This window comes from Lacerta agilis, chromosome 1 (assembly GCF_009819535.1).
Source record: "Lacerta agilis isolate rLacAgi1 chromosome 1, rLacAgi1.pri, whole genome shotgun sequence".
Taxonomy (NCBI): Eukaryota; Metazoa; Chordata; class Lepidosauria; order Squamata; family Lacertidae; genus Lacerta; species Lacerta agilis.
In genome coordinates this window covers 90,446,826-90,473,676 of record NC_046312.1, presented here as the reverse complement: position 1 = coordinate 90,473,676, position 26,851 = coordinate 90,446,826, and the positions used below count along the sequence as shown (strand labels likewise).

At 40.2% G+C, this 26,851-nt stretch overlaps 1 protein-coding gene across 13 annotated transcripts in view; it reads right to left on the bottom strand.

Annotated features, from left to right (window-relative positions):
• The window catches only part of KALRN (kalirin RhoGEF kinase), a 494,138-nt gene that overhangs the window by 255,662 nt on the left and 211,625 nt on the right, over positions 1-26,851 (bottom strand). For all 13 annotated transcript variants that reach the window (XR_004427468.1, XM_033162965.1, XM_033162941.1 and 10 more), the window contains one exon: positions 24,168-24,282. Coding sequence is in view for 12 of the 13 variants with exons in the window: in XM_033162965.1 (XP_033018856.1) it covers positions 24,168-24,282 (115 nt within the window). In the remaining variant the exon portion in view is untranslated. The remainder of the gene's footprint in view (positions 1-24,167; positions 24,283-26,851) is intronic.

Here is a 26,851-nt window from a genome sequence, read left to right as displayed (position 1 = left end):
TGGCTGAGGATGGACTTCCGGCGGCGACGCCATTGCGGAGCGGTCGTGGGTTGCCTCGGCTGCGAGGCGACCCAGTCCGTCCCGGGGGTTGGAGCCCCGCTACCGCAAAGCGGGGCTCCGATGGGGTGCGGGAAGAGCGTCCCGCACCCTGGGCTCCCCGGCTATGCCCACTGTGGCTCCGTACCCTTCCCTCGCTCCCCCTGTAAAGGGGGAGTGGGGGTGAAGGGAAAACGGAGCCGGGCTTCAGGGGACATGCCCCAACCGGGACGTGGAGCGGCGGTTGCCCCCGCGATGAGCGTTAATGTTCTACCTGTCAAAGTTCGAGCGAAAGAATCCCGGTGTCGTGAGTATTGGATTTGATTTGTTTTTGCGCTTTCATGACGACCTGGGAGACACTTGGAAAGGGAGCCTGCCTTTTCCCCCCCGGGGGATAGAAAATAACTAGCTTAAGAGACTGCTGTTACTGCGATGGCTACAAAGTATTCAAAATTCGATAAGTGAGACTTTTGGATTTCCCTTCGGGGAATAAACTGGTGGACAGTATCTCTTTTTAAAAATTTTTGGTTCTTGCGCCCTGGATTCAGGGAAAATGGCCGTGAAGGACTTTGACTGAATGGAAAGTTACTGGTTTAAGATGGAGAAGTCTGAGAACCGAAACTGCAATCTGACACCTATGCCCGCTTCTGCCATGCTTGGCTTTGTTTTTAACTTGGCTACGAACTGTGAAATGACCCATGGAGAAAGGATTATTTTACTGAGACTGGAACTGCTCAACCGAAAATTGGAAATATTGAACTGTCATATGTCAGAAAAGTTATATCCCACAGAGGAGACTGTACAGGAAATGGCTGTATTGGAGAAGAACCTTGGCATTGAACTGAAGGGGCTGATTGAACAACAGGATGAAAAGATATGGCGACTCCGGAGTAATGGATCGTCCTTTGGGGGTGGCAGACCCAGGACGGAGAAAATTGTTATATCTAACTCCCGAGGTGAGAGCTTGGGAGTGAAGGTGAGAACTTTATGTTTATGTTTAGAAATAAAAGAAGAATGTGATGATGAACCGGAGAGGCTGGGAGAAAAGGTGCGCACCCTGACGTTCTATGCAAGGATTACTGTGGACTCAGTCTGGATCTGTGGACATGTAAAGAAAAAGGACACTTTGAGGAGCAGCTCTGGAGCAGGACGACCAAAGAAAATGGACAGAAGGGGGATAGGGTGAACAGTATTAAGGTATAAAGGAAAAGGGATGTATTATGATAACCTGAAACTGGTGTGTCAAGACTTTAAGTTTTAGAGAAAGAAAAGAGGTATTTTAAATTTCTATTATTAACAGCAGTTATAGTTAATGAAGATATTTGTTACGATTTATGTTGAAAATAAGTGGATAAGAACTAGAATCTTGTGACGAATTAACATGAAGCTATAACATGATTTGATTTATGTTAAGTTAAGAATGGGAAAATATTGTTTATTATGAAACAAGATTTGTTAGAAAGAAGCTTTAGATTTTAACTTTTAGATTTTTGATTTTTTAAGATTATGATGGCATAAGATGTTATTAAAGTAATAATTGGGATTGGAACCGAAGGTGAAAAGGCAGGGGAAGTCTGTACCAAGATTCGACCAAGAATTTTTTTTTTTTTTTTACAGCATAAGAAGAAGAATTATTGGTGTTTGTGTATTTGTTTACTTTCAGTTGGTGTTGGGTTAATGTGGGTGTTGTATTTGTTTGTTGTTTGTTGTAAAACCAATAAATTCTTATATAAAAAAAAAACCTGGCTGAGGATATCACAGTCCCTGTAAGTTGGTACCTTAGCACTTGAATCAGCTAGGCCAGGCTTTAGACCAGAGCTTTCCAAATTGTGTGCCGCGATATATTAGTGTGTCAGCTGCAGTATGTAGGTGTGTCACATGAATGCTCTTATAATGGGTTAGTTTAGCTGCTGGTTTGCTAGTAAAGCTGAATTGCTGTGTCACAAAATGATGCATGTCTAAAAACTGTGTCACAACATGAAAAGTTTGGAAAGCTCTGCTATAGACTGCAAGGGGGCAGGACAAAAAGGAGATGTGGAGGTTGCATGAGGAGAGTCCATGGGCCTTCAGTGCCCCCCACCACTAGAACAGGGATAACCTGTGGCCAACCAGATGTTGTTAGACACCAACTCCCATCAACCCCAGTTAGCATGTCCAAAGGTTAGGGACTACAGGAGCTGTAGTTCACCAATGTCTGGAGGACCAAAAGTGAGCCACCACTAGAAGTTTTCCAGACATGTTGTTACTGTGCAGTCAGCAATATGTTTTCCATTAGTGTAGTAGCTGATGTCATAGCAGCTTCAATGCAGCTGAAAATGAAAACCTTGTTTACTTACATATCCAAACAGTGACTTACAAAGTCACATCCTATGAATATGCAAAAGCACAAATTAGTAACAAGAAAGCTTGAAATCCCCTTTGCGTATCTTGTTTTTGAAGTTTTTAAGTGGGATGCTAATTCACATTTAAATTTAAATGCACACTTTGAAAAAATATGTGGAATTTGTAGCAACTGAGCTTCACTTCAGTTTTCCAGCTGCAGAAGAAGATACGAAGGGATCTGTGCCTTGCAGTACTTTGGATCAAAATGGAGAAGAGCCTTGGTTTAAATGAATAGCCTCAGGAACAGCGTAAATATACTGATCAAAAATATGGGTGGGTGGTGACAATCATTGCAGGAATGCTATTTACATATTATAGCTACACTGATGGGTAGCTACATAGCGCTGGGATAGAATGGATTTCAGAATCAAGAGCTGAGATCCTTGAGGCTCAAGCCTAGGGGAAAGCTTGCAGCATTGATAGTGCTTTATTATTATTATTATTATTATTATTATTATTATTATTATTATTAAAGCCTTTCATAAAGGATGGAAGCCTCATGACCTCACTTGATGCTTGGCCATTTTTTCATGATAGGCATCGCAGCACACATACATACTTTAAGCAATAACATACCCTGTCTTCTAAATACATGGTAATTAGCAGGAAGCTATTTGGCTGGGGGCAGATTACCCAGAATTAACTAATGGCATCTGACAAGTAGCTTCAGACATTGGATACTAAAATCTGATCATAACTTTGTAGAAAAGCAGCATGCAATTATCCTGATACCAGAGAGTTCAGATTTAGATGAAAGACAGGACCTGGAGGCTTTTCTAGGTGAATGCCATTAACCTAATTAAAGTATTAACAGGAGAAATAACAGGTTCTCTGAAAGTGAGAGCCTAGCTTCAGGGGTGACATTTAGGTGAGCAAAGGGGAGCAATATTTCCACCTCTGTGGTTCAGGCCAGGTGTAAGCAAGCTTCTCAAGCATAGGCGTAGCCAGGAGTTTTGTGCGGGGGCAGGCCTTTTGTTAGGGGCAGAATATGAGTTTGCTATGTGTTTTTATTGATTTCTATTGATTGGGGGGCAGCTGCCCCTCCCTGCTCTCCCTTGGCTATGCCCATGTTCTCAAGTGCTTCTACCCCTTGTCTATAAAAGACTCTCAAACTGGCTCCTCCCTCTTGCAATCTGAAACAGTAGCTCTGTCTTCGTGTTCTTCAAAATTTAATTAAGAATAGCCTTCAATACATCGATCAACTACTAAATAATTAGGAAGACCTTGGTGAACCTAGAGACACAAATGCTTTGTTACATGATCAGACTATAGTATGTAGGTAACACACACACTCACACACACACACAAATGTTCAGTCAATAATGCCAATTCAGTAAAGTGAAACTGTAGAGTGCTTGTTTGTTTATATGATAAACTAGTTCAATGCAAGTAAAGGCCAGGAACAAACAAACTATAAATACAAACTTCAATGAGATATATTTGTCAAAGCTTTGGAATTATGCATATTGTACATGTTACACGTGCCTTGGATTTTTGTCATTAAAAGCAAACTGAAGATTAATTAACCTGGAACTGTTAAATTCTACTCCTACTGAGCAGAGTAGCTTGCTTTGATTTCAAATGACTGAGGGTGCTGTTTTAATCTGTTTAGCTTATTAACATACAAGTCATTTACCACTTATTCACTTTCCATAGTAATTGTTGTCTGGCAATTGTGTCTCATTGGACAGACTCTCAGCAGTGTTTAAGATGAGATAACAAAGCGGGATGCGAAAACTCTTACCTTTCATAACACGAGCATTTTTTTAAGGTTGAAGTAGAGGAAATCAAGGATAAATTCTAAAGATCATGCATGAGAAACCTATGGCCTGCAGATGTTGTTGGACTCCAACTCTCCTCAGACAACATAACCAATGTTCAGGGATGATGGGAGTTGCAATTCAACAACGGGCCACATGTTCTGCTTTTCTGCTACAGATCAATATTTTGTATTTGTGAATACTTAATCTGAGTCAGAGCTCGTCCTATGGCACTTACCTCTACCCCACTACCACCAACAGGCAGCCCCTCAGGCATACAGAATGAAGGAGCAGAGCTTCCAAAGAATGGAGTTTCGTCCTCATATGCTTTCTGTTTTTATAGATTAACCTCAGCATCCCTTATGACAGCTGCATACTTACAGGAGTGCATCTTATGCCCCAGCCTGACCTCCCTCCTTTTCCTGCATTTTCTGGTTCATTTTTCTTTGATTGGCTTGGCTTGTAAGAGCATGACTGTCAGTTATTGAGTATGGAATCCTTGGGATATACAAATACAGTAAGCCTGCAACTTATGCACATTTAAATTGTGTGCATTCAGCTTTATGCACTTAGCAATTAGGGGGGGAAATAAGATGGCAGAAATGGGGTGGGCTTCCAGTAAAAAAGACTTTAGCAATCCCACCCACCCTTTTGCTCCCAATGTGTTTTTCACTATACGTGACTTTGGCTTTAGGCACGATCCCGGGGAACATCAACCCTGCATAACTCTCATGCTTACTGTATACATACATGATAAGAATGGAATCGGATTAGTAAGGGGTGACAGGTGAAATGTACACCTTCAAAATCAGAGTATATGCATGAACAGATCTTTATGAGCAATGATCACAACAAGGCAGAAAGTAGCAAATATGCTGGATCCACACCTGCAGCATTTAAAAGCCTACACTTGAGCACTAAGAGTTTGACAGACAGAAAAAGGAGGGATCAAGGGAGGGGGAAGAGAGGGGGCAACAATAGGTGTGGAATTAGAACTGCTAATGTCGAGTTTAAGTTTGGTTCCAAGGACTATTTGTGTTTTCCATCACTTGAATATTTTGGGTGATCTCAGTGGCAGCAGTCCACAGGCACTAACAGGCTAAATTAGCATTTGTATGAATGATGGTAATGATGTTTTCTTTCTGGAAGACTGACACAGTAATCCTGTGAAAGGTAATACTGTACTCAGGGAGGAACACACAAGCAAAAGGAGGTTAAGAGAGGAGACCAATTTCCACTGTTAATTACAGTCCATGGGCCAGAGTACACATTTAAGACTATATACTCCCTTCATCCAGACCATAATTCAACTTGCACTTGGGGGAGGCTTGCATAAAAAACAAGGATAATAACTCTCTCTTCTGTAATAATCAAAGCTTCCTGTTGTCATTATCTGTTCATACTACATTGCTATGTTCACAATTACTCACTTCAAATAAATGCTCAGCTTCAGGACCACCAACATTTTTGTCTTTTGGTTTTACTTCAGTCTAAGATTTTTTTTCTTTCTGTGTGTATCTTTCCCTTTTGTTGTTTTTCTCTGCATTTTCTTCTCCAAGCAACAACTGATCTAACTTTTTAAGTTTCACTTATATCACCATTCCTTCAGCAAATGTCAAGGAAAACATGCAGGGTTGCGCTCCCCCCACCAACTCTCTCCCATAAATGTCATCAACAAGGGTGACCAAGGCTGTTTCAGTGCCAGGACCAGGCCTGAAGCCAGACTGGAATACAGTAGATCCAAGTAATCAGCTTCCTCCAAGCATGCCTGTAGATGGGCCACCACCACCACCACCACAATATTTGCCACTGGGTGATAGTTGTTTAATGCTTCTGGGTCCAGGGAGGACTTCCAGGAGGTACACCACCACCTCCTTTGAGGCAAAGGTACTTTCCCCCTTTCCAATGAAGCACTGATCACTCTGAGACCCACCCAGTTAACCCCCTATGGCTAGTTTGAAGAAGCCAAGATGGGAAAGGGTCAAGAAGGCAGGTAATCGGCCACACTTATTCTAGCAACTTCTCTACATCCTCAGGCTGCAATAATCTAAACTCATCCATCTCATGTGGTGATCATTTCTAAATGTTATGAGGCATGGAGTGGGGAGATCTCACACTAGAAATGACATTTTCAGCCATTCTTTGCTGCCAGTGCTACACTGATTCCAACTTTTAGACACATCTCTCTCTCTCTCTCTCTCTCTCTCTGTGTGTGTGTGTGTTTTAATATTATCTCAAATGGAGCCCATTTAAAAATTGTCCTAAGAAATGTCAGATCACACAAAACATTAAAAAAAAAACCCAGTAAGAACCAGTGTGTACATCTGATTAACAGGTAAATTGGGCAAAGACAAAAAAGGAAATACAATGTAGGAGATGAAGGAAAAGCACTTCATCCAGTATCCAATTGCCATCATGTCCAAGTATTAGTATTATGTTAACCTGCATGCCCATCTCACTCATTGTACATCCTGTCAACATTTAGCAGAAACATTTGCCCATTTAAAGCAATGCAATTTGGCCCTTGTAAACACAACTTCTGCTGCTGTCTGTATTAAAAGTGTAGGTAAAAACAAGACTACTTAAGTACAGTCAATTTCAATTTAACATCTGAAAATCCATAATTCAGCTATATCTTTAAAAATATTTTTAAATATATTGTTAATGTGTGCTAATGCTATTAGCAATCCGTTTTCACTACCCGTGTTTCTCCTAAAATAAGACACCGTCTTATATTTTTTTCCCTCAACAAAACACAGTATGGCTTATATTCAGGGGATGTCTTATTTTAAGCGCATCACATCTGTACGCTGCATAGCCACGCCTCTCCAGGCTGTTTTAATGGGAGGTGCCGCGTCACTATGGCTTATTTTCAGGGTATGGCTTATTTTCGGGGAACGGCTTATATTTCGCAAATGCATAGAAATCCTGCTATGGCTTATTTTATGGCTATGTCTTATTTTAGGAGAAACACGGTAGCAAGAAGTAGCTTGCTCCAATATCAAACAAGTTTTGGAACATTCTATTTCTATTAATTTTTCAGATATTTGGTAATAGTGATATGTATCTTTTATCCAGCATAGTTTGCCTCCAACCTACTGACATTTAGAATGCTCTATAGTAATTAGATGAAATAATTAACATTTTCACCACATTAAGCATGAGTGGATGGCAAGCAATGTGGTGTTACTTCTTGAACCTTAAACTAACAAAAGATACAAAAAGATATACTTTTTATATTGTTGTAAACCACTGTGATATATTTTTATGATACAGTGGTATATAAATATTTAAATAAATAAGTGTATACAGTATCAGAAAAAATACATTCTATCAGCAGTTGTTTGGCTGGTACAATTATCAACACATTACCTTGACAACAGAACTCACATCTTTGATATAAGCCACATGCCAAACTCTGATACATTAGAGATATGTAGATCAGCTTTTCTGAAGCTGTTTTCCTTCCAATTAAAACTAACTAACTAACTAACAAACCTACATTGTTCATAGTTAAAATAAATAAATAAAGTCATGTCTCCACTGCTGCTCTACCAATCAGAAAGTCAGCTGAACAAACATATATGTTTTGAGCATACTGGAAAAAGAAAAGAGGCTATAGGGTTGTAGATGTGTAAGTTTTTAGATCCTCACAGACTTGAGGAATGGTTATTGCTACAACAGGATTCACATCTAAGATGCTTCCTATCATCATTTCTGGACAGTACGGTAGCCAAAATAGTGCTCTTCAGGTATTGCGGACTACAGCTCCCATTAGCCCCAGTCAGCATAACCAATGGTAAAGGATGATGGGACTTGTAGTCCAACAACATCTGAAGGTCACCATGTTGGCTCTAATAGGTAACTATGTGGGAGTGGGGCAGGCAGTGATGGTCAATGCAGCCTAAAACTGATAATTTCTGCTCTTGGCTGTAACTGTTTCTTCTTTCCCAATTATATGACTAGCAGGCAGCTAATCCCTAGCAAAACAATATGGGAATAGAGAAGCCCTGGAGGTAGTTCTATAGTTGTGTTATATATGGCTCCTGGATTTGCACTGGGTTGCCAGGACTTGGCTCCCAACTTCTAGGGGGGAAAGGGTGGTCATGAAGCACCAAACTTTTGTAGATTAGGATTAATCCATTTTGGCATCTGTCACACAAAAGCAGTCTACTGATGGATTTGTCCTGCCCTTTGTGTCAGCATAGCATCATATTTTAAACACTTCAAGGCTTTTGCCAGCCTGATAGCATGAAGGAGTAGGAGGATCTATCACAACATCTCTGTCCCATCAACCTCTTGTCTGGAATTATAATGGTTACAATGACTCTTCTCACTCAGTCCTCTGTGTACAGTAGTAAGCACAGTAGGAAAGGATCTGGCTGCTATTCAGTGTCCAATCTCCTGTATATTGAGTGACATGTCTGAGGCAAAAAATATGTTGAGTCTTCTTACACTGCAGCAAGTGGAAAGTACCATAATAAACTATTTCCATCTCCTTTCTTCCCTTTTAGTATTTCTAATTTGCTATAATATTTCCCTCTGTTTATCTACAGGAATATTACAAACCCCCATATCTTAAAGAGCCAGCAGTTGCTATGAATGTTTGTGTGTGTGTGTGTGTGTGTGTGTGAGAGAGAGAGAGAGAGAGAGAGAGAATAAGAAATAAGAAAAATGTGGTCCCAATGTTTCATTTATTTGCAATTACTTGTTCTTCTCTTATCAGTGCCTAAATACATTCTGTTTCTCTACCAGTGAAAAAGCAATTTTGCTCCCTCCCCCTCCCCCTGGCAAAGAAACTAAAACTAGTTTTTCTTTTATTGGAACTAGACTTGAAAGCACCACCACTGGTGTTTTTCAGTATCACCGTAGTCAGCCATTGGAATTTGTAGTTATCATGGCCAACAGTTACTGCAAGCTGAAGGGGACATGTGACAGGACTGTGAATGAAACAAGAATGCAGATGTGGAACTGCACAATGTCTGGATTCATTTGACCAGAAATGCTGGCCAAATACCAATGGATGAGAAAGCAAAGGCAAAAGAGAAAGTAAAAATCAAGTTTGGCAACAAAAAGCTAAGTTAACAGAAGAAGTGCCCATGCTGTTTTCAAGGAAATAACCAAGCACTGCATTTGTCAAATAAATGCTGCAGTATCTGGTTAGTTAAGGTGCAGTCCAACTACTGTTTAACTGTACATTCATGTGTGATCTCAATATGACTTCAAAGAGAAACTGTCATTTCTATGCGTTATTCCTTCTTTCTTTTTTTGCCAGCTTCAGAGAGACTGAGGGAGTAGTGTTAAATATAGTGTCCTCCTTCTGCAGGCAAGAAGTGGCCTTGAATGTAAATACTTTGTTGTAATTTGGCATAAATATTTACTTTAGATCAAGCTGAATGACTTTGAAATTCCTGGTTGTACTCCTACAGCCACAAATTTCTAATACATGCAGAACACCAGCACTTGATATTTGTGTTAAGAATATGACGACAACAACAACAACAAGAAAGAGAGAAATAGACTGCAGAAAAATAAAATAAAAAGTGTATCCCATGTTATAGGTTGAAAGAATTGGCCCGAGGTGTGAAAAAAATTCAGACAACTGATGTACATATTATCTTATCCCTGTGGCAATTACATATTACAGCTCAGAAATAACTTGATTTCTTTTATTGTTCTTGGCTGCATAGCACTGCAAAATTCGGGGAGGGGTAGTATTGTTGCTTACCCGTGAGGTCACAATACAGTGGTACCTTGGTTTAAGAACAGTCCTGTTTATGAACGATTCGGTTTACGAACTCTACAAAACCGGAAGTAGTGTCCCAGTTTGAGAACTTTACCTCGGTCTAAGAACGGAATCTGAACGGTGGAAGGACACCGGCGTCGGGAGGCCTCATTAGGGAAAGTGCTCCTCGGTTTCAGAACAATTTCAGTTTAAGAACGGACTTCCAGAACGGATTAAGTTCGTAAACCGAGGTGCCACTGTACGTTGCTGGTAGGCCCAGCTCAACTTGGTGGGTCACAAGTCTGGCAGGCCTGCTCTTGATTGTCTGGTTATTCATATACTTACCTAATCCATTAAAGTCAAGGCTATAGCGGAACCATTTCTCAAGCAACTATCATAACTTTGTGGATGTAAGCTAGAAATAAAGCTTTATTATCTTAACAAAATGATATAAAACAGGCTGTTTTCAGGTTCTAATAAGCATACATGATCACAACAGTTGTTTTTTTAAAAGCCAAATCTAATGAGAGAATGTTATTATTCAGATTCTTTTTTAAACCTGGCTGATGTCTGGCAATTTGGTATCACTCTCACTTGTCCTATTCTGTTGATGTTATCTCAGATTTACTGCAGTCAGCAGTGTCTGGCAAGTTCTCTCTCTTATAGCCGTGTGGATAAATATGGTATTAATCAGGTCTCATTTCTTCTTCTTCTTCTTCTTTTAAAAATGAAAAATCTAGGATTAAAAGCGATATACATGGGATATCTCCACAGCAAGCTTTGTCTGCATGGGAATTCTCCTTCTGGTGAAACTTACCATGTGGTTCCTTCTGATAGATTACCACCACTAGATGCTTATGGAGGTATCAATGGCTGCTGTGGAAACATGCTATGCAATCCAAAGGACCCATGTGGCAAGCTGCAGCATATGTTCAGAGTGATCATGTGTACGCTACTTGTCATGTAGGAAAGGTACTGTGAACCTCAATTTATATATATTTTCTAGGAATGTTGATATGACATTGACATACTTCTCTAGTGACTGCCACCCTATTATCTCTTTCCCATCTAGTATCTCTTTCCTCCAAGTCATTTGGTAGCAATAAAAAGGAGCTTGATTGAATGAAAATCAATACAGAATTGCTACTTGCTGGTAAATTAACTGCTAGAACTCTCATGCCCTTCAGAGAAAGACACTGATGGACATGGGGCTAACAGAGAATTTCTAAGGAAGCAATTGAGCTCTAACTCCGGCTGTTATAAATATATTTGTTTTTGGCACAGAAAAGTTGGTGATTATTCTGGTTATAATCTCTAAGTCTGTCACAATAGAATTTCATCATAGGGTAGGATCTAGTGAAAGCATGAAAGCCTATGCTTCCAGGATAATAAATAGACACTGTCATATTCAAGGAGAGGTTAGAGGGATGTAGTACAAGGAACTTGGATGCTACAAATTTAAAATGGTAACAGTAAGTCTTCAGTTGTTGCACAAATATATAAGGCAAATGACATATGTATGATAAAAATAATCAGTAGTGTTAAATGAGTGCTGCACTGAGTAATGACCATGTTTGATTGTTGTGCCAATAAACAACGTTTGAAGAGAGATCCTTACTGAACAGTAAATGTTCATCTGAATGCATTTGCTGCAACCTTTAGCACACAATGCACTGTTTTTCAGCATCAGAATTTCAACAGTTCTTCTTATCGTGACCGTTCTCCTCCGACTCCATGAAATCACGGGCAATAGGAACTGACTAGGAAATAGGAATTTTTGTGATGCCACATTCTGTTATTCTTTTTCACTGAATGTGGACAAGTGGGGTAACACAAGTTGCAGCAGCATCACATAATAAAGACATTATGGCAGCATTTGCCATCTGTAAAATATAGACGAACATGGATTAACATTTTGGGTTGACTATCTATCAAATCCCATAAACAGAAGTCAATTTTTAGCCACAGCAAAAAGAAAAAAATTACCGTAAAGGGTGATTATTTTAGACTCAATTATACGTCTGCCTTTTTGAAATTCAAATTAGTGTTATTTAAAAATGCCTTAGCATTTTAGTACAGACTAAGATACAATTCAACCCTGTCCAAATGTGTTTTCAGTCTGAGAAACATGAACAGGGCAGGATTAAAATGGAGGCCCAGGTTTGATGCAAGAGAAAGAAGGATGGTGGTAGGTGAGGCCAAGTCAACAGCAGCAAAGCACAGATTAATTGATGGTGATCCAAGAAAGTTGCATGCTTTGAGGAAGATCATAAAAAATAGAGGGAACAGGTTTGTTGGATCAAAATATGTAGAATATAGGAATGCACACAAAGCTAAATGCACTTCACCAACTCTCTTGTTTTGCTATTCCAAGCAGGCTGCAACAAGAAAGAATGTTCCTACATCTTTGAATGCTAAAATATTACTTGACTCCTGCCTGCACTGCAAAATCTTGGTACTAGCTGTGCTCAGACACAGATCACAAACCTCAGTGGAATACTGCATTGTCCCAGTAGGGTCAATCTGCATTTCTTATGCGCCTTCAAATTGTAAAGTGAGAAGGGACACTGAGGGCCCTCTAGTTCAACCCCTTGCACAGCAGGAATCCTGTCCACAGGCATCCCTGGGTGAGCTTGAACCACCAACCTTCTGGTTAACAACCAGACACAATGGCCTATTGTGTCAACTTGTCTTATCGCGTATATTTAGACACCAGGCAAAAACATTTCTCTTCAACCAAGTATTAAGCAATTAGCATTCTATGGCTTTTTAAATGTGTTTGTGGGAGTGGGGTTAGTGGTTTGTGTTTGTTTTTATTCTATTATGTGTTTTGTATTCTAATTTTTTATTTTTCTGTTGTGAACCCCCCCTGGGATCTTTGGATAAAGGGCAGTATACAAATTAAATAAATAAATAATAAACAAACAATGGCTTACCAGGAATGGACAAGCATGTTCATGCACTCTATTCAAAATCTCACCTTCGCCCTCCTTCCTTTACTGTGCCAATAAAATAACCACACCACTGTCTTAGCATGGTGTATGAACCAGAGGTTGTGGATTGTTTCTCTCGAAACAAACCATGAGAACAAGCCAAGAACAAACCATGGTTTCTTGCCAGCAAGACTTATTTTGTTTAACTCCAGCTTACCGTTATATACAAAACAGGCCAATGAAGTTAACTCAACAAGCTTTATTTTTTCTTGCTTTGTGGGCAGACATGGCTTGTCCAAATGAACTGTGAAAAGTAGAGTTTCAGTAAGTGGGAAACATTTAATTCACACAAACAGGCCTAGGGAACATGTTTGACATTTTGTTTGGGTATAATTTTAAAGTATAACTAATGAGGAAGCTAAAGCAACTGGCAGGATTTGTTGATGAAGCTCAGAATGTCTGCAGGGAGCAAACTTAGCAATGCTTTAGTGAATGCCTCTCAACAGGACAATTTTTAGGCATTTAGCACCCTGGGCAAATAATTAATACAGCATGTTTTCGCTACTTGGCTCCATTAGCCACTACATCCAAGTGACTCTTCCCCACTAGCCTGTCCACCTTTCCTTCCTGCTAATTCCAACTAATGTCAGGATGTGAATTCTTCGTGCAACTTAGTGCATAGAAAAATACTTCAAATGTGGTAATCTCTAATTTGATCACTGAACAAAAGGTTCAGTTTCTGTGCATCTACTAGTATTAGAAGCAGTAGTACAGTAGCCATAGAACAAGTCGTTCCTCTATCTCTAGACAGCTGTTTCTATAGTGGTATGTCAACAAAATTATAAATTACATCGCAAAGCTCAGCACAGTGTGGTCAGCTCATAAAACCTTATAAATTTGATTTCAAAAATCAAACCACAGTCCCATTTCCCATGCTAGAGTTTTCAGACTCTGTTCTACATGTGTACTGATTTTATATAAGGAATGTTTACAGTTCTACACAAATGCTTGTTGAATAGTGCCACATTCTGTTTTATTCTGCTCACAACAGAGCAAATGCATCCATTCTTCCCCCCTAAATGCATAACTTTGTGAATATTTGTAAACTGGGCCAAAGGGCTGAGCTGACTTGGAGGATTTTGCTGCTTTTTCCAGAATCAAAGCTTGCCATTTTTTAAATTAGATTTCTAGTTCATTTGCTTGTAAAGATATCCATTGCAATATAATATAATGCAAATTTATCTTGCTGGGTGTCTGTAGCCAGCCAAAGAAAAACAGTGACAATTCAAAAACATTAGAAATTCTTCACTTTAAAGGGCTTCTATTTTATTTTATTTTATTTTATTTTATTTTATTGCCCTCCTCAATATTTTTTATTTATTTTGGATTAGTTCATAAAATCACAAAACTGTAGAGCTGGAAGGGATTCAGAGGGCCATCTAGCCCAACCCCCTGCAATGCAGGAATCTGGCATTCATGACAGGTGGCCAGCCAACCTCTTATTAAAAACCTCTAATGAAGGCAAGTCCACCACCTGCCAAGGGAATTTGACCTCAGACCAGTGGCGTAGGAAGGGCGGGGCGTTGGGGGCGCTGTGCCCTGGGTTCCAGGGGAAGGGGGTGACACTTCCCGGCCCCTCCCTCCACTCTCTGCCGCCCGGCACTCATCCGTGCTGTTCCACGGAGGACCGGGGCAGCCCCACGAGCCACCGCTCGCCTGGCGGCTCCCCTGGTCGCTGTGGGAGCAGCAGCGCTGGGCAGGATGCTCTGCGCATGCCCAGACGGGGCAGCCCCACACCCCGCCGCCTGCTTGGCGGGTCACCCGGTCACAGCGGTGCCGGGCCGGATGGACTGCTTATGCACAGCATTTCCACGCATGCGCAGCCTGTCGCAACACCCCGCCCCCAGGGTGGGTGCCTCCATGCTGCCGCCCCAGGTGGTGCGGAGGCTTCCTCCGTCACTGCCTCAGACTCCTAAAGTTGCAAAGTATAAATTTGTTTAAGATGAATTAAAATATGTATACTGATCATCATCCCATAAATACCACCAGGATATGGTTTGTTCAAACTAACTTTGGTTATAACAAGCAATAGTTTGGACATATAATAGAACTGTGATTTGTCCTTAAAGCAAAAGCAGAAGATTGCAAACTCCTCTGCATGCAATGGAACAGTAAGGGAACACAATGGAACACATATGCCTGAGGCCTGCAGTGACTTATTCCTTAGCCAATAAACCACTGTTTATGTGATCATTTGGAAAGGGTCAGACTGACATTATTTTCTGCCAAATATTCTTAACAGCGTCTTCACAAATGCATTTTTTGGCTGAAAAAGCACGATAAAAATACTTTAAAAGATAAATAATCATTTGCCTATTTTCAGATAACGAGGCCCAAATTTTGACCATGTGCTGATTCATGTAACTATTACAACCCACCAAGTGCTATTCTCTTCCCACAAAGACTTTTAAATAGAGTTTGTGTCAGGGCAACATTTAATGGATTGTGCTCTTCATTTCAGAGAAGAATTCTGAGAATAAGGAAGAAGAAAACCAGTCTCTGAATTCTCTAACAAAAGAAGAGAGAAACAAATTGCTACTTGATTAAATGGAGTCAATTTTTGGAAATCAGGAAAAGGCATTCCAAGAAGCCAATGCCCCATTCATTAGAGACCAAAACATAAATTATTCCTATTGAATGCTTAATATCCCCCCCCCCTCAGTATTTAGGAAATCTTGTTGTAAAGATAACACATGGCTTCTGAAATAACTAATAGATTTCTCCCCAATTATTAGATTAAAATTATACTGGAGTAACATAAAGACACCCTGAAGGTTTAACAGAAAATGACCAAAAGATAAGCTAGTTCCCATCCTTTTTACTCTCTAGTATTCTTGATTTAAAACTTTCAAATAATCCTAGTACTATTTTTTTTTAAATTAAAGATTTTCTTGGTTTACAAAAGTGTGTACAATGTCTCTAGCATTTTTCCATGTAACATTTTTCCAGATTTGGTTGTTGAGACATTAGGCAGAAAGGGGGGGAGGAGGTGGGTGGGATGGGGGGGGGGCGATGTTTCTATTTTCCTTAGTATATGTAGGATTTGGTGTCAGCATCGTTTGTGTTGGTTCTCTGTTGTTCGCTTGTGTTTCTTTGGCGGTGAGAGGTCGCGATTGGCGTAGGGTGTGCTTGTTCCTTTGTGGTTGGCTGTGGTGATCTTTGGTTTTCTGTGTGAGTGGGGTGGGTGGGTGTTTTGGAAATCCTAGTACTATTGAAAACATTTATAAGATGCAAATTATTTGGAATTACGCTTCATTGAAATCTCAGTGCTACTTTTAAGTAAACAGGTTTAGAATCCTAGTGTCAACTGCAGCTTTTTATGGTCCCAAACAACCACCACTTTCAGATTCTTCCTAGCCTAAATATAATGCCATTTGCTTACAAGACTGTCATTCAGGCATTGAACAAGATTTCACAGTATTGCAGGAAAAGCTGGTGGCACAGGCCAAGCTAGACACGCAGGAGCAAAACTAATAACTAGAAAGAAAACAAACTCTCAACTGGTAAGGCTAGGGATGAAGTGAAGTTAGAAGTATTATAAACTGAGCTCTTTTGCAATGTCCTTACTAAATTTTGGAAGAAAGTAGAGGATTATGTAAATATTACTGCGAGGGGGGGAATTAAAATTTTCAGAGGAAACTCTTGTGAACTACATTCCTGTTAGAGATTTCAAAGTGCCTCCGTGCAGCTAGCCACCTATGTCAATTAACTGTTGACTGAAAACCAAGATCTGCTCTCTCTCCAGACCCTTAGCAACAACCTATGATTGGTTAAGAAGTTCCTGAAGAGATGAGCTCTGTGTGAGAGCCACTGGTGGTGTGTGGTGTTTGTAGTCTGTTTAATGAAGGTTGAGAGAGAGATAGGAGAGGTTTTACTTTTGTTTCTTTTATTTCCAAAGTCTGTTCATAGTAACTTATGGATACTAGTTGCTTCAATAAATACTGTATATAGTTATTCAAGTGAGTTGCTGAGTTCCTGCGTCGTGCTGTCCAGTCAATGCTCTACAGCCAGAAGCTTCCAGAAAACCTGCGTTCACTCTGCTGTGTCCAGGACTACGTTATTCCTGACACTAAATCTTAATAATTCCTACAAGACAAGAGGCCAAGAGACTAATACTAAGGCACTATAAAAATAAGTGTTCAGCTTCATCTAATCAATGGATTGAAGGTATGACTACACTTGCAACTTATGAACAGATTGCTTATAGAAATAGACTTGCATGGACAAGTATAATGATATCTGGAACGCACTTATACTAAATATAGTAGGTTAAATGTATGTGTGTGTATTTCAATAATAACAATACTATTAATGAAATTTATTGATTTCATGTATCTACTGATTCATTTATTTTATGGGTCTATGATCTGGGGTATTGAACTTTGGGTAACTTAAGATGGTGGGCAGCCAATATGGATTGGAGCTAAGGTTAGTTTTCATTAAGAAGTGCCGTCACCTGTGCATCACTGAAGAATGTCTGGCAATCCAAAGGAGGGCAGTGAGTGCCACTGTCACTAAAGCAGTGGTGCCAGCAGAGAAAGCATCTGGTGGTCACCACCACCCTGCACTGGTTGGTGCCACATTGTCAGCATGCAGAAGACTGGCACCTGTCCTGGCAGCAGTATTTTTCACTATTGTCTTCAAATGCCTGCTACATATATGCTAAAATTCAAAGGTTCCTGCTCTGCAGAGTACTCAGCAAACCATTTCAGATTGAAACTCCCATATGAACCATGGTATAGAATAAATTTATTTCCCTTCTAATACCTGTTCTAGCCAACACTACAAGTAACACCAACAAAGTGAAAACACTTTTAAAGCATTACTGGTTCTTCAAACTATTCTAAGCCACCAGTAAATCTTCTGTAAATGGAAAATGCTTGATTCTTTTCATGTGGGGAGAAAAATCAGATGACACCATTAAAGAAAGCACCAAAGATCCATTAACTTTACCAGTTTCAACTCACTTACTAATGAGTCCTTTTGATGCATGTGCATTGCCAAATCATGACCTGACAAAGGATGCCAGATATCTAGTTACCCAAATTAGTATGAAATCCCTTGTGTTATTTTAAAAACATATGGTTATTTATATATGTAATACTATTATAGTCTTTCCCTCCCCACCCAGGCTCTAAAAAAAGCTTCCTTTATTTTAGGATCGTGTAACAGAAAATAAGAGCTCCAACATTTAATCCTTATCAATCAACAAAAAGAATTGCGCACTACTTCTAGTATGACCTGCTAATACACAATATACTTTGAACTCACCAAGAAACTGCTTGAAATTAAGCCAGGGCAGCACTTTATATTAGTAAATTTTGCCAAGTCAATAATCTGTCCCTAACCTAGAAACTTAATTATTTTAATGGGCTCTGATACCTTTAAATTGCCTCAGAAAATAACCTAAACTTCTCTGTCTGGAATGCTTTCTGTCATTACTTTCTGAGTCTTGGATGCTCCCCAGAGCTGGTGAAATATTTGAGGATGTTTTCTGAGGACAAGTAAATGTAGACATATATAAAACATTAGGCCTCAGAGGTATCATGTGTTTCCATCACAGAAAAGTTGAGAATCTTGGCTCTCAGACAGGCTGATGTATTCAGCAGAAAGATAAATCAGGGTTGAGACAGAATATTACCTTTGCCATATGGAAACAAGATACATATAATGGAAATGAAGAGATTGCATAGGCCTAGAATTAAAATCTTTTCCCTTCCTTCCTTCCTTTGCAGATGTCTGCATATGACATACCACAATGATACCTGGGAAACGAAGCCATGTATCCACTCGGCTATTCAAAAATCTCTTAGCAGCTAAAGAGGAGAGGTGTTGGTAGTGTGACATTGTGGGTTGCTTCATTTTATGGCTGTCAAAGGAAGAGGAAAAGGAGAAGCCTAAGAATTCCCAGCAGTTATATGGAACTCTAGGCAAAATAGTATTGTGTAACTGAACCTCAGTACATGCACAGTGACTAGAGATAATTTATGTCATATGCCGAGAGATGGAGAGCTGCCAACTTTCCTCTGATCATTCCTCTTATAATCTGAAGTATCTTTTTAATCAGATCTAACATCAGCACCTGGCACAGTAGAGCTGTTGATGGGGTTTCAGCATCCAGGTATGCCCCCCTTCCAGTATCCTGAGTTCACACTGTGAGTTTACCCAACACTAAAATTGGTGGGTAACTATTGTAATTTTCCGCAATTCCCCCATCATAGTGTCACTCTGGGGTACTGTGAGAAACACAACTTGCTTATACTGATTAGATATTGTTGTAGACATGCCAGGACCTTATGGTGAAGGACAGCTAATAAATCTAAGAAATCATAATAATCTCTGGGATATGTGACATAGATTTTTTGTTGTAAGGCAGTGGAAGTGGCAGAAAAGAACTAATGAGTATTAGGAGTTTTCCTGGATTAAGCAGAGTCTGAGTGATGCTTTATTGATAGACATTTGTAATGAAATGCAGGTAGTGAAATGATATCATTCCGAGGGCCTGTTCAACAAAATGTTGGGAGCATATAGGCAGTTTTCTCTTTGATCCTTCTTTAGAAGAATTAAATTTCTGATTGCAAAATCTGGTGATATATTGCTTGGTCTAACAAAACTTGTATCTTCTGCACATATATTTAATCCATAGCGGTGAATAAATAATACTTAAAATATTGCCAGCTTTGTTTCAGAATTCCTTCCTCCTCCCTCATTTATCACCATATTCCTACATTGATTTCATACTGTTACACTGTCCACAGAAAAGTACTACTTGTGCCATTTCCATTAAGAGAGGTATCTGGGGTCAATTGCTAGACAGCATCAATGAGGATAATAATCTGCCTCACTCTGTTGCTTCAGACAGAAAGAAGAAAGAAAGAGGAGATTGTTAAAGTAAGGTCAATATGATAAATTATAGGGCTTTTTGCTGAAAGTGAACTTTGTCTTTTTCCCTACTAGTGCTGTTTAAACTAAAATAACCCAATCCTAAATAAGTAGTTTTCCTAATATTCCAACTTCTGGTTCACAGGTCTAAACAGATGTGCCAGTCCTCTCCATTTGGCCAAGAATTCAATTTTAGCCAAGCCATGCCCACTTGCCCTATATACCTTATGTCATATATGAAGTCAGGTGCTAGGCAGGCAAAGTCACAGCTGGGACCAAAAGCAGTGTGCAGACACTGTGTACATCATGTGATCAATGGCCCATGAAAAGCCCTGTGTATAGTGCATTGTGTGACTCTTTGCAAGTCCTGATCAACAGATTGCCAGGTCTTCAAAGTGCAGCACAGAGCTTTCTGCAAAAACTGATGATCAGCTAGACTTCTCCTCATGGGCTAAAAATCCATTTGGATGAATAGCTTAGCAATCAGGTGCCTGTCTTGGCCATACAGTGCATTCCCTTCTAGTCAGGTACATATGCAGAAAGGTAGGTCATGCAAGATTATGCTATATGTAGCTATGTTACCACTGATTTACCATGCTCATGTATTGTTTCATGGGTGAGCTCAAAGTTCAGTGGTAGAGCACATGTTTAACATGCACAAATTCTCAATGCTTCCTGCAAAAGCAGGGATACATAAACTGGTGTCCTTTAGATGTTGCTGGACTACAACTCCAGTCATACTGACTGTTGGCTATGCCAGCAGGGGCTGAAAGGAACTGGAGTCCAACAACATCTAAAAGTCCCAACCTAACAGAACTCAAATTACAGGGCTCAGAAAGACTTCAGCTTGAGACCTTGAAAAGTCACTACCAGTGAGAATAGACAACACTGAGGTAGATGGACAAACGACCTGATACAGTATAAAGTACTTTTTTGTTCATATGTAACAACAGCCAGATCTAGCTATAATTTTATTATAATACAGACATAAACAAACAGCAGCATCAGTGTGCATGGCACTATTTGAAGTTAACTTACTAGAATGGATAGATTAATGGTATTGCCTAAAAAGACTGTACTAGATGGATATTTTCCTTACCAGCTCAAAACACAAATTCCTAATGTAATAACACCAAATCTCAGCTAGCCCACTGAGTTGCACTCTAATTTATATACATCTGCAATACTAGCAATACAGTAACTTCCTTAAGGACAATCAGTGAATCACTTTACACACACACACACACACACACACACACTGAACTGAACAAAGTCCACACATGAGACCTGTATTGTATGCAAGCAAAGAAAAACCAAATGTTACAAAAAAAAGGTTCATGGAATCATTCCTCCCCAACACATAAACATCATAAACCAAACTGTAGTGTCCAACACAAGAACAAAAAACCATTAGACAAAAGAAACATCAGGAGTGCATATAAACAAGGCGGTGGTGGTCTATATATTCTAATCATTATAGAGTCTAATAGCTAAGAATGTCAGCAAGGTACTGCAGGCGCACACTTTAAAAAATGGTCTTGGTATTCTTGTCCATCATTACCCTCTCTCTCCCTTCTGCCCCAAGGCAGACTGGAATGAAACTCCTTAAAAAGCCAGAGAGTGGTCTGATTATAGGATGGAAGGAGAGGAACATCTGTCAGTGGACATAACGAGGCTATCATAATGCGGCTACCATAGAGGAAAATAAGGGTTGTAAGATCAAAGAAATGGCAAATGTAAAACTAGGCAGCTACTGGAGGCGTTTGGTCACTGATCTTCTCTTTCTGTATTTTTTAAAAGGAAATGTACCTGCAACAAGTCATGCAGTCATAAAATGGGACACAGTCTATTAACTGGCTGAGATCTTAAAGTACGACACTATAACATCCCATTGGGTTGAGCAAGCAACTGCAAGCAACAGGGTTTAAAAGTGCTTTAGCTGAGCTGGAATATATATATCCAAACTATTTAACATCTTATGCTAAGCAAAGAAATGTCACAGCAAGCATCTCCAATTGATGTACCTGAGGAATAAAGTGTATCTGTGAAAATACAACATAGATATAATCTATTTCCACTACAACCCAAGGGGGGAAATTGTTAAAAAAGAAAAAGTGTGCTAAATGGTTAGGTGTGGGGCAAGTGCTTGTGACAGTGATCTATGTAGGAAAGTATTAAGCATCAGATTTCTAAGCCTGCAGTTCACACAAAACAAGATAACATCGAAAGGGGAAGCTTCACTGCTACGTTATCCGGCATGAGGTGGATGACTAGTTGACATTTATTCATGGACATTTGACCTACTGCCCTCTTATCCTAAGGCACATTCACGAAATATGGTCACAAATAACACTGGATGGTGAAAGCAAGTGTTGGGGTTTATTAAAGAGCGTGAAAATAAAAGTAATCAAGCAATGACAAAAGCCATTCCAAGCAGACGGAAAGCAAAAGTTTCCTCAGGAAATTAAATCTGAAGGTTTATTGCGGTGTGTATAACTTAGCTGCTAGATCTCTCAGCCTCCAAATATCTGCTCTGCTAGTCTGATTTAGGTTTTATTCTTATTCAGCTTCAAGCTCTTCCCACATCACCAGGTAACTATGGAAGTGTGACTCCTTTGCTATGCTAACATACAGCTAGATCAATCTCTGAGTCTAGAAATGCCTTATCGTGAATTTGTCAGCCTATACCTTTTCTTCATTTAATCAAGTTTTCCCCATACCACAGAAAATCTAGTAGGTAGAAAGAAGCCATTTTTTGGAGATAGAGTGGAGAGGGTGTTGGCGTAGCTCAGCACAGTGTAGGATTAAAAAAGATTAGGGAGAAACAAATCAACTGCAAGCTTCCATCTAGGAGCCCACAACATTTGCGCACTTTACCATCTGATCCACAGATGGTAAGTGAGAACACAGTAAGAACCTTTGCATGTCAGCCAAAGCATTTAGAGAGAGCAGAAAGAACACAGCATATGAGGAACAGAGGTTCTTATATCCTGGCTGTCAGGATTACATAGCTACTTTAATTGAGACACTTATTACCATCACAGCAAGCAATCTGAAGTGTAATTTTAAATAATTCTAATTTTATTTGCTGCTCAGAAGAAATTCACTATAATTATTGGATAACTAGAATAGGAAAAAGACGTACCTCTGGGCTTTGACACCTGCAATATGGCCCACCCTATTCCTGTGATTGTAATTTGTTTTAAACTATTGGTAGCACTGTATTTTTAAATTGCTATAACCTTAGAATCAACGGGTGGGAGGTTTTAGAAGTGTTTCAAGGAGAATAATTGCTTAGGGAAATATGGGGAGGCTGTGGGAATATGGGGACTAGAGAAGAGAGAGACTGTGTGTTCTGAAGGGGATAATAGGGATATAGTACAAGATATTTAAGGGTATGACAGGGGCTGAAAATGGAATAGGAAAATATTGAAGCGAAAAAAACTTTGACCTGAAAAATTAGAACCTGGGGGGAAAGTTTCCTGATGGATTTAGAAGGGAACATCATGGGCTATGACCGAAAGGGACTGAAAAGTCAATTGAGATTGGTAGTGGTGATTACAGGGGGAAATAGGGTGGTCTTTAACTTGGGGAAATGGGAACTGGTGATGGAGAGAAGGAATGATGATGTTCTGAGGAGAATAATGATGGTGCTCTGTGTTTACTTGGGTCACTTCTGTGAAGATTCTGAAAGCACACAGGCAACCAGACTGATTTCGAGTACACCAGTAGGCCCTGAGGTATGATTATAAAGTCGAAGTACAAAGAGTGACAGAGATGGAAAAAAAGTTCTCAGATCATCTTGTATGTTATTGTAGGCAGCAGCACACATCCCACCCCTGGAAATCAGCCCCAGAGTTCTGTCCCAAGATCCATGGCTAGCAGTCACCTGTGCCCATTGCTAAATGCAAGTTATAATAGGGAGGGGTATCAATTTTAAACAAAATGAACATTCATTCTAGCCATTCCAGAGCTTATATCTGAGTTATGGGTGTAAGTGCAAAAGCCACACTGAACATTTGTGAAAATGCCAAAAAGAAACCTCCCCCTCTGCTTTTTTTTCAATTTTGCATGCACAGAATGAAATAATCTGTAAATAAATTGTGCTGTTTTCATACATGATGCACAACCAAACCTAAATCTCTAGGCTTTTAGTCAGTTTCTGTTCTGCTTTCATATGGTCTCTCTCGTGTGTGTGTGTGTGTGTGTGTGTGTGTGTGTGTTTGGCCTTATTTAGCTGCCTAAGATATGATTAGAGTGCACATGAAAGGCAGAGCTGCTGTTTTCCCTGGCAGGGCATACAAAAATGTACCAAAGGCCAATACTTGGAAGTGAGCAGCTTGCCAAGAACATATCCTCCCCACCAATGCATTTCTTTTGAACTTTTACCTTGGCACGCTAGCCAAGTAAGTCACAAGTTTCCGAAGGTCTTCCTGCCTTATTCTGTCGTGATTGCTGCGTGCTGGAAATGTCAGGATGGGACCTCCCCGTTTATCACGGCCACCTGCAGGAAAATAAAGGGTTGTTAGAAAATTAACCAGGAAGCACATTACATTATATGAGCCAAGCTGACAGACTCAAACGACTGAGAATCAGTTTCATCATCAATGTTTCCTCACGCTCCATACTACTTCAGGGGACATGCTGGTGATCATACATAAAATGGGTTACAATGTGGGAGTTGGCTTGTTGCCTTATGCTCTAAAAATCTATGAATTTGTGCCCACAGTTCAAGGGTATACACAGCTTCACTGGACTTGCAGTAATCACACATCCCAAAGATTCTAGAGAAGCTACAATATTGGCAGAAAAGGCATTAATTGGGGGAACTGTCATGCGTCATTCACTCATATTTTACAGGAAGACCAAATGAGGATGTTATCCAGTTTTTATCTTGACACATTTAGCCAGCGATTGTTCTGCTTTCCTCAACTTTATTATTTTTTTTAAAAGAAGGGAACAGTTGTGCAAACTCCAGAAATATGCTGTTGCTTTCCCATTTTTTTTAAACGGGGGAATGATTTTGATGTGTGCTGTGACATTTTACAAGGTTGAGTCCTATGCCTCTTCACACAACCTTTAAAATGTGTTATTTAAGAGGTTTCCCACCAACAGGGAATATTTGTATTTCTGTGATTTTTGAAGCAGGCTCATAGTTTTAAAGCTCCTTGCCTTTATGAGGAAAAAAAACACACAAAAGCTGTTCCAAAAATTTCCATAATGAGCAGGCATTAATTTTAAGTTGAATTATAGGTTACACTCACACTTGTTGCTTGGCCTTAGCAACAGACCTAACCATGCCAGGTGAGCACAATTGTTCTGAGATAATTTATGCTTAATCCATAGCAATTTGCACCCTTTTAATGGGAACTGAATCAACCTTTCTCTTGCTGATTTCCATGGAAACCTTAACATATAATCTGTAGTTCCATCTATCCTGGTTAATAAGAGATGTAGAAGCAGGTTTGGGATGTGTTTGAGGGTTATTACTCATCATAGCTTAGGCCAGTCAATTTGGGGCTATGTGGGCGCACTGGCAGTAGCACCAGATTGGCTACACTAGTGCACTAACACAGCCCCAACCTCGCAGTTGCCCTACCCCTTCCAGCTAAGATGTAGTGCTGCCGGTGTCAGGAGGCAGGCTCTAAGGTTCCATGCCAACACACAGGCTACTACTGCAAGCTCCTTCTAGATTAGGGAACTGGTTGCTTGCCCTTCCCACTTTTTGGTTTTGATACATACAGTATCAGTAACTCAGAGTTTTAGATGGTATTATATTATATTAGGTGGAACTGTGTATAAAAATACATATATACCACTATATTCTGCCTTGGTCAGACCACACCTTGAATACTGTGGCCATTTCTGGGTGCCACAATTTAGGAAGGATATTAACAAACTGGAATTTGTGCAGAGGAGGATGACCAAGTTGATCAGGGGTCTGGGAACCAAGCCTTATGGGGAACAGTTGAAGGAGTTGGGTATGTTTAGCCTGGAAAAGAGGAGACTGAGAGAAGATGTAATAGGCATCTTCAAATATCTGAAGGGCTGTCACATGTAAGATGGAGGAAGTTTGTTTTCTCCTGATCTGGACGGTAGGACTAGAACCAATGGCTTCAAGTTACAAGAAAGGAGATTACAACTAAATATCAGGAAAAACTTTCTGACAGTGAGAGCTGCTTGACAGTGGAACAGACTCCCTCAGAAAGTGATGACCTCTCCTTCTATGGAGGTTTTTAAACAGAGGTTGGATGGCCATCTGTCATAGATGCTTTAGTTGATATTCAGAGGGTTGCACTGCAGAGGGTTGGACTATTTGACCCTAGGGGTCCCTTCCAACTCTACAGTTCTATGTTTTATGTCCTATATATATGTCCTATGTTTTCCCCAAGGAGCTTAACATGGTATTCCCCTTCTCAGAATGTGGCTGCCAGACTGGAGACTGGGAGTGCCTGCTGGGATCATATAACACCAGTCCTAAAAGATCTAGATTGGTTCCCTGTATGTATCCGAGCACAATTCAAAGTGTTGGTATTGACCAGGGGTCAGCAAACTTTTTCAGCAGGGGGCCGGTCCACTGTCCCTTTGACCTTGGGGGGGGGGCAGACTATATTTTGAAAAAAAAATGAACGAATTCCTATGCCCCACAAATAACCCAGAGATGCATTTTAAATAAAAGGACACATTCTACTCATGTAAAAACACGCTGATTCCCCGACTGTCCACGGGCCGGATTTAGAAGGTGATTGAGCTGCATCTGGCCCCCGGGCCTTAGTTTGGGGACCCCTGGTGTTGACATTTAAAGCCCTAAACAACTTAGGCCTTGCATACCTAAAGGAGCGTCTCCACTCCCATTGTTCAGCCCAGACACTGAGGTCCAGCTCCAAGGGCCTTCTGACAGTTTCCTCATTGTAAGAAGCAAAGTTACAGAGAACCAGCCAGAAGGCCTTATTGGTAGTCACACCCACCCTGTGGAACACCCTCCTGTCAGATGTAGGTCAGGCTGTTATTATAAGCACAGGGGCAGGGCCAATAGAGGAAGGTTGAAAGCTTGACTCCAAAGTTGTTGATGG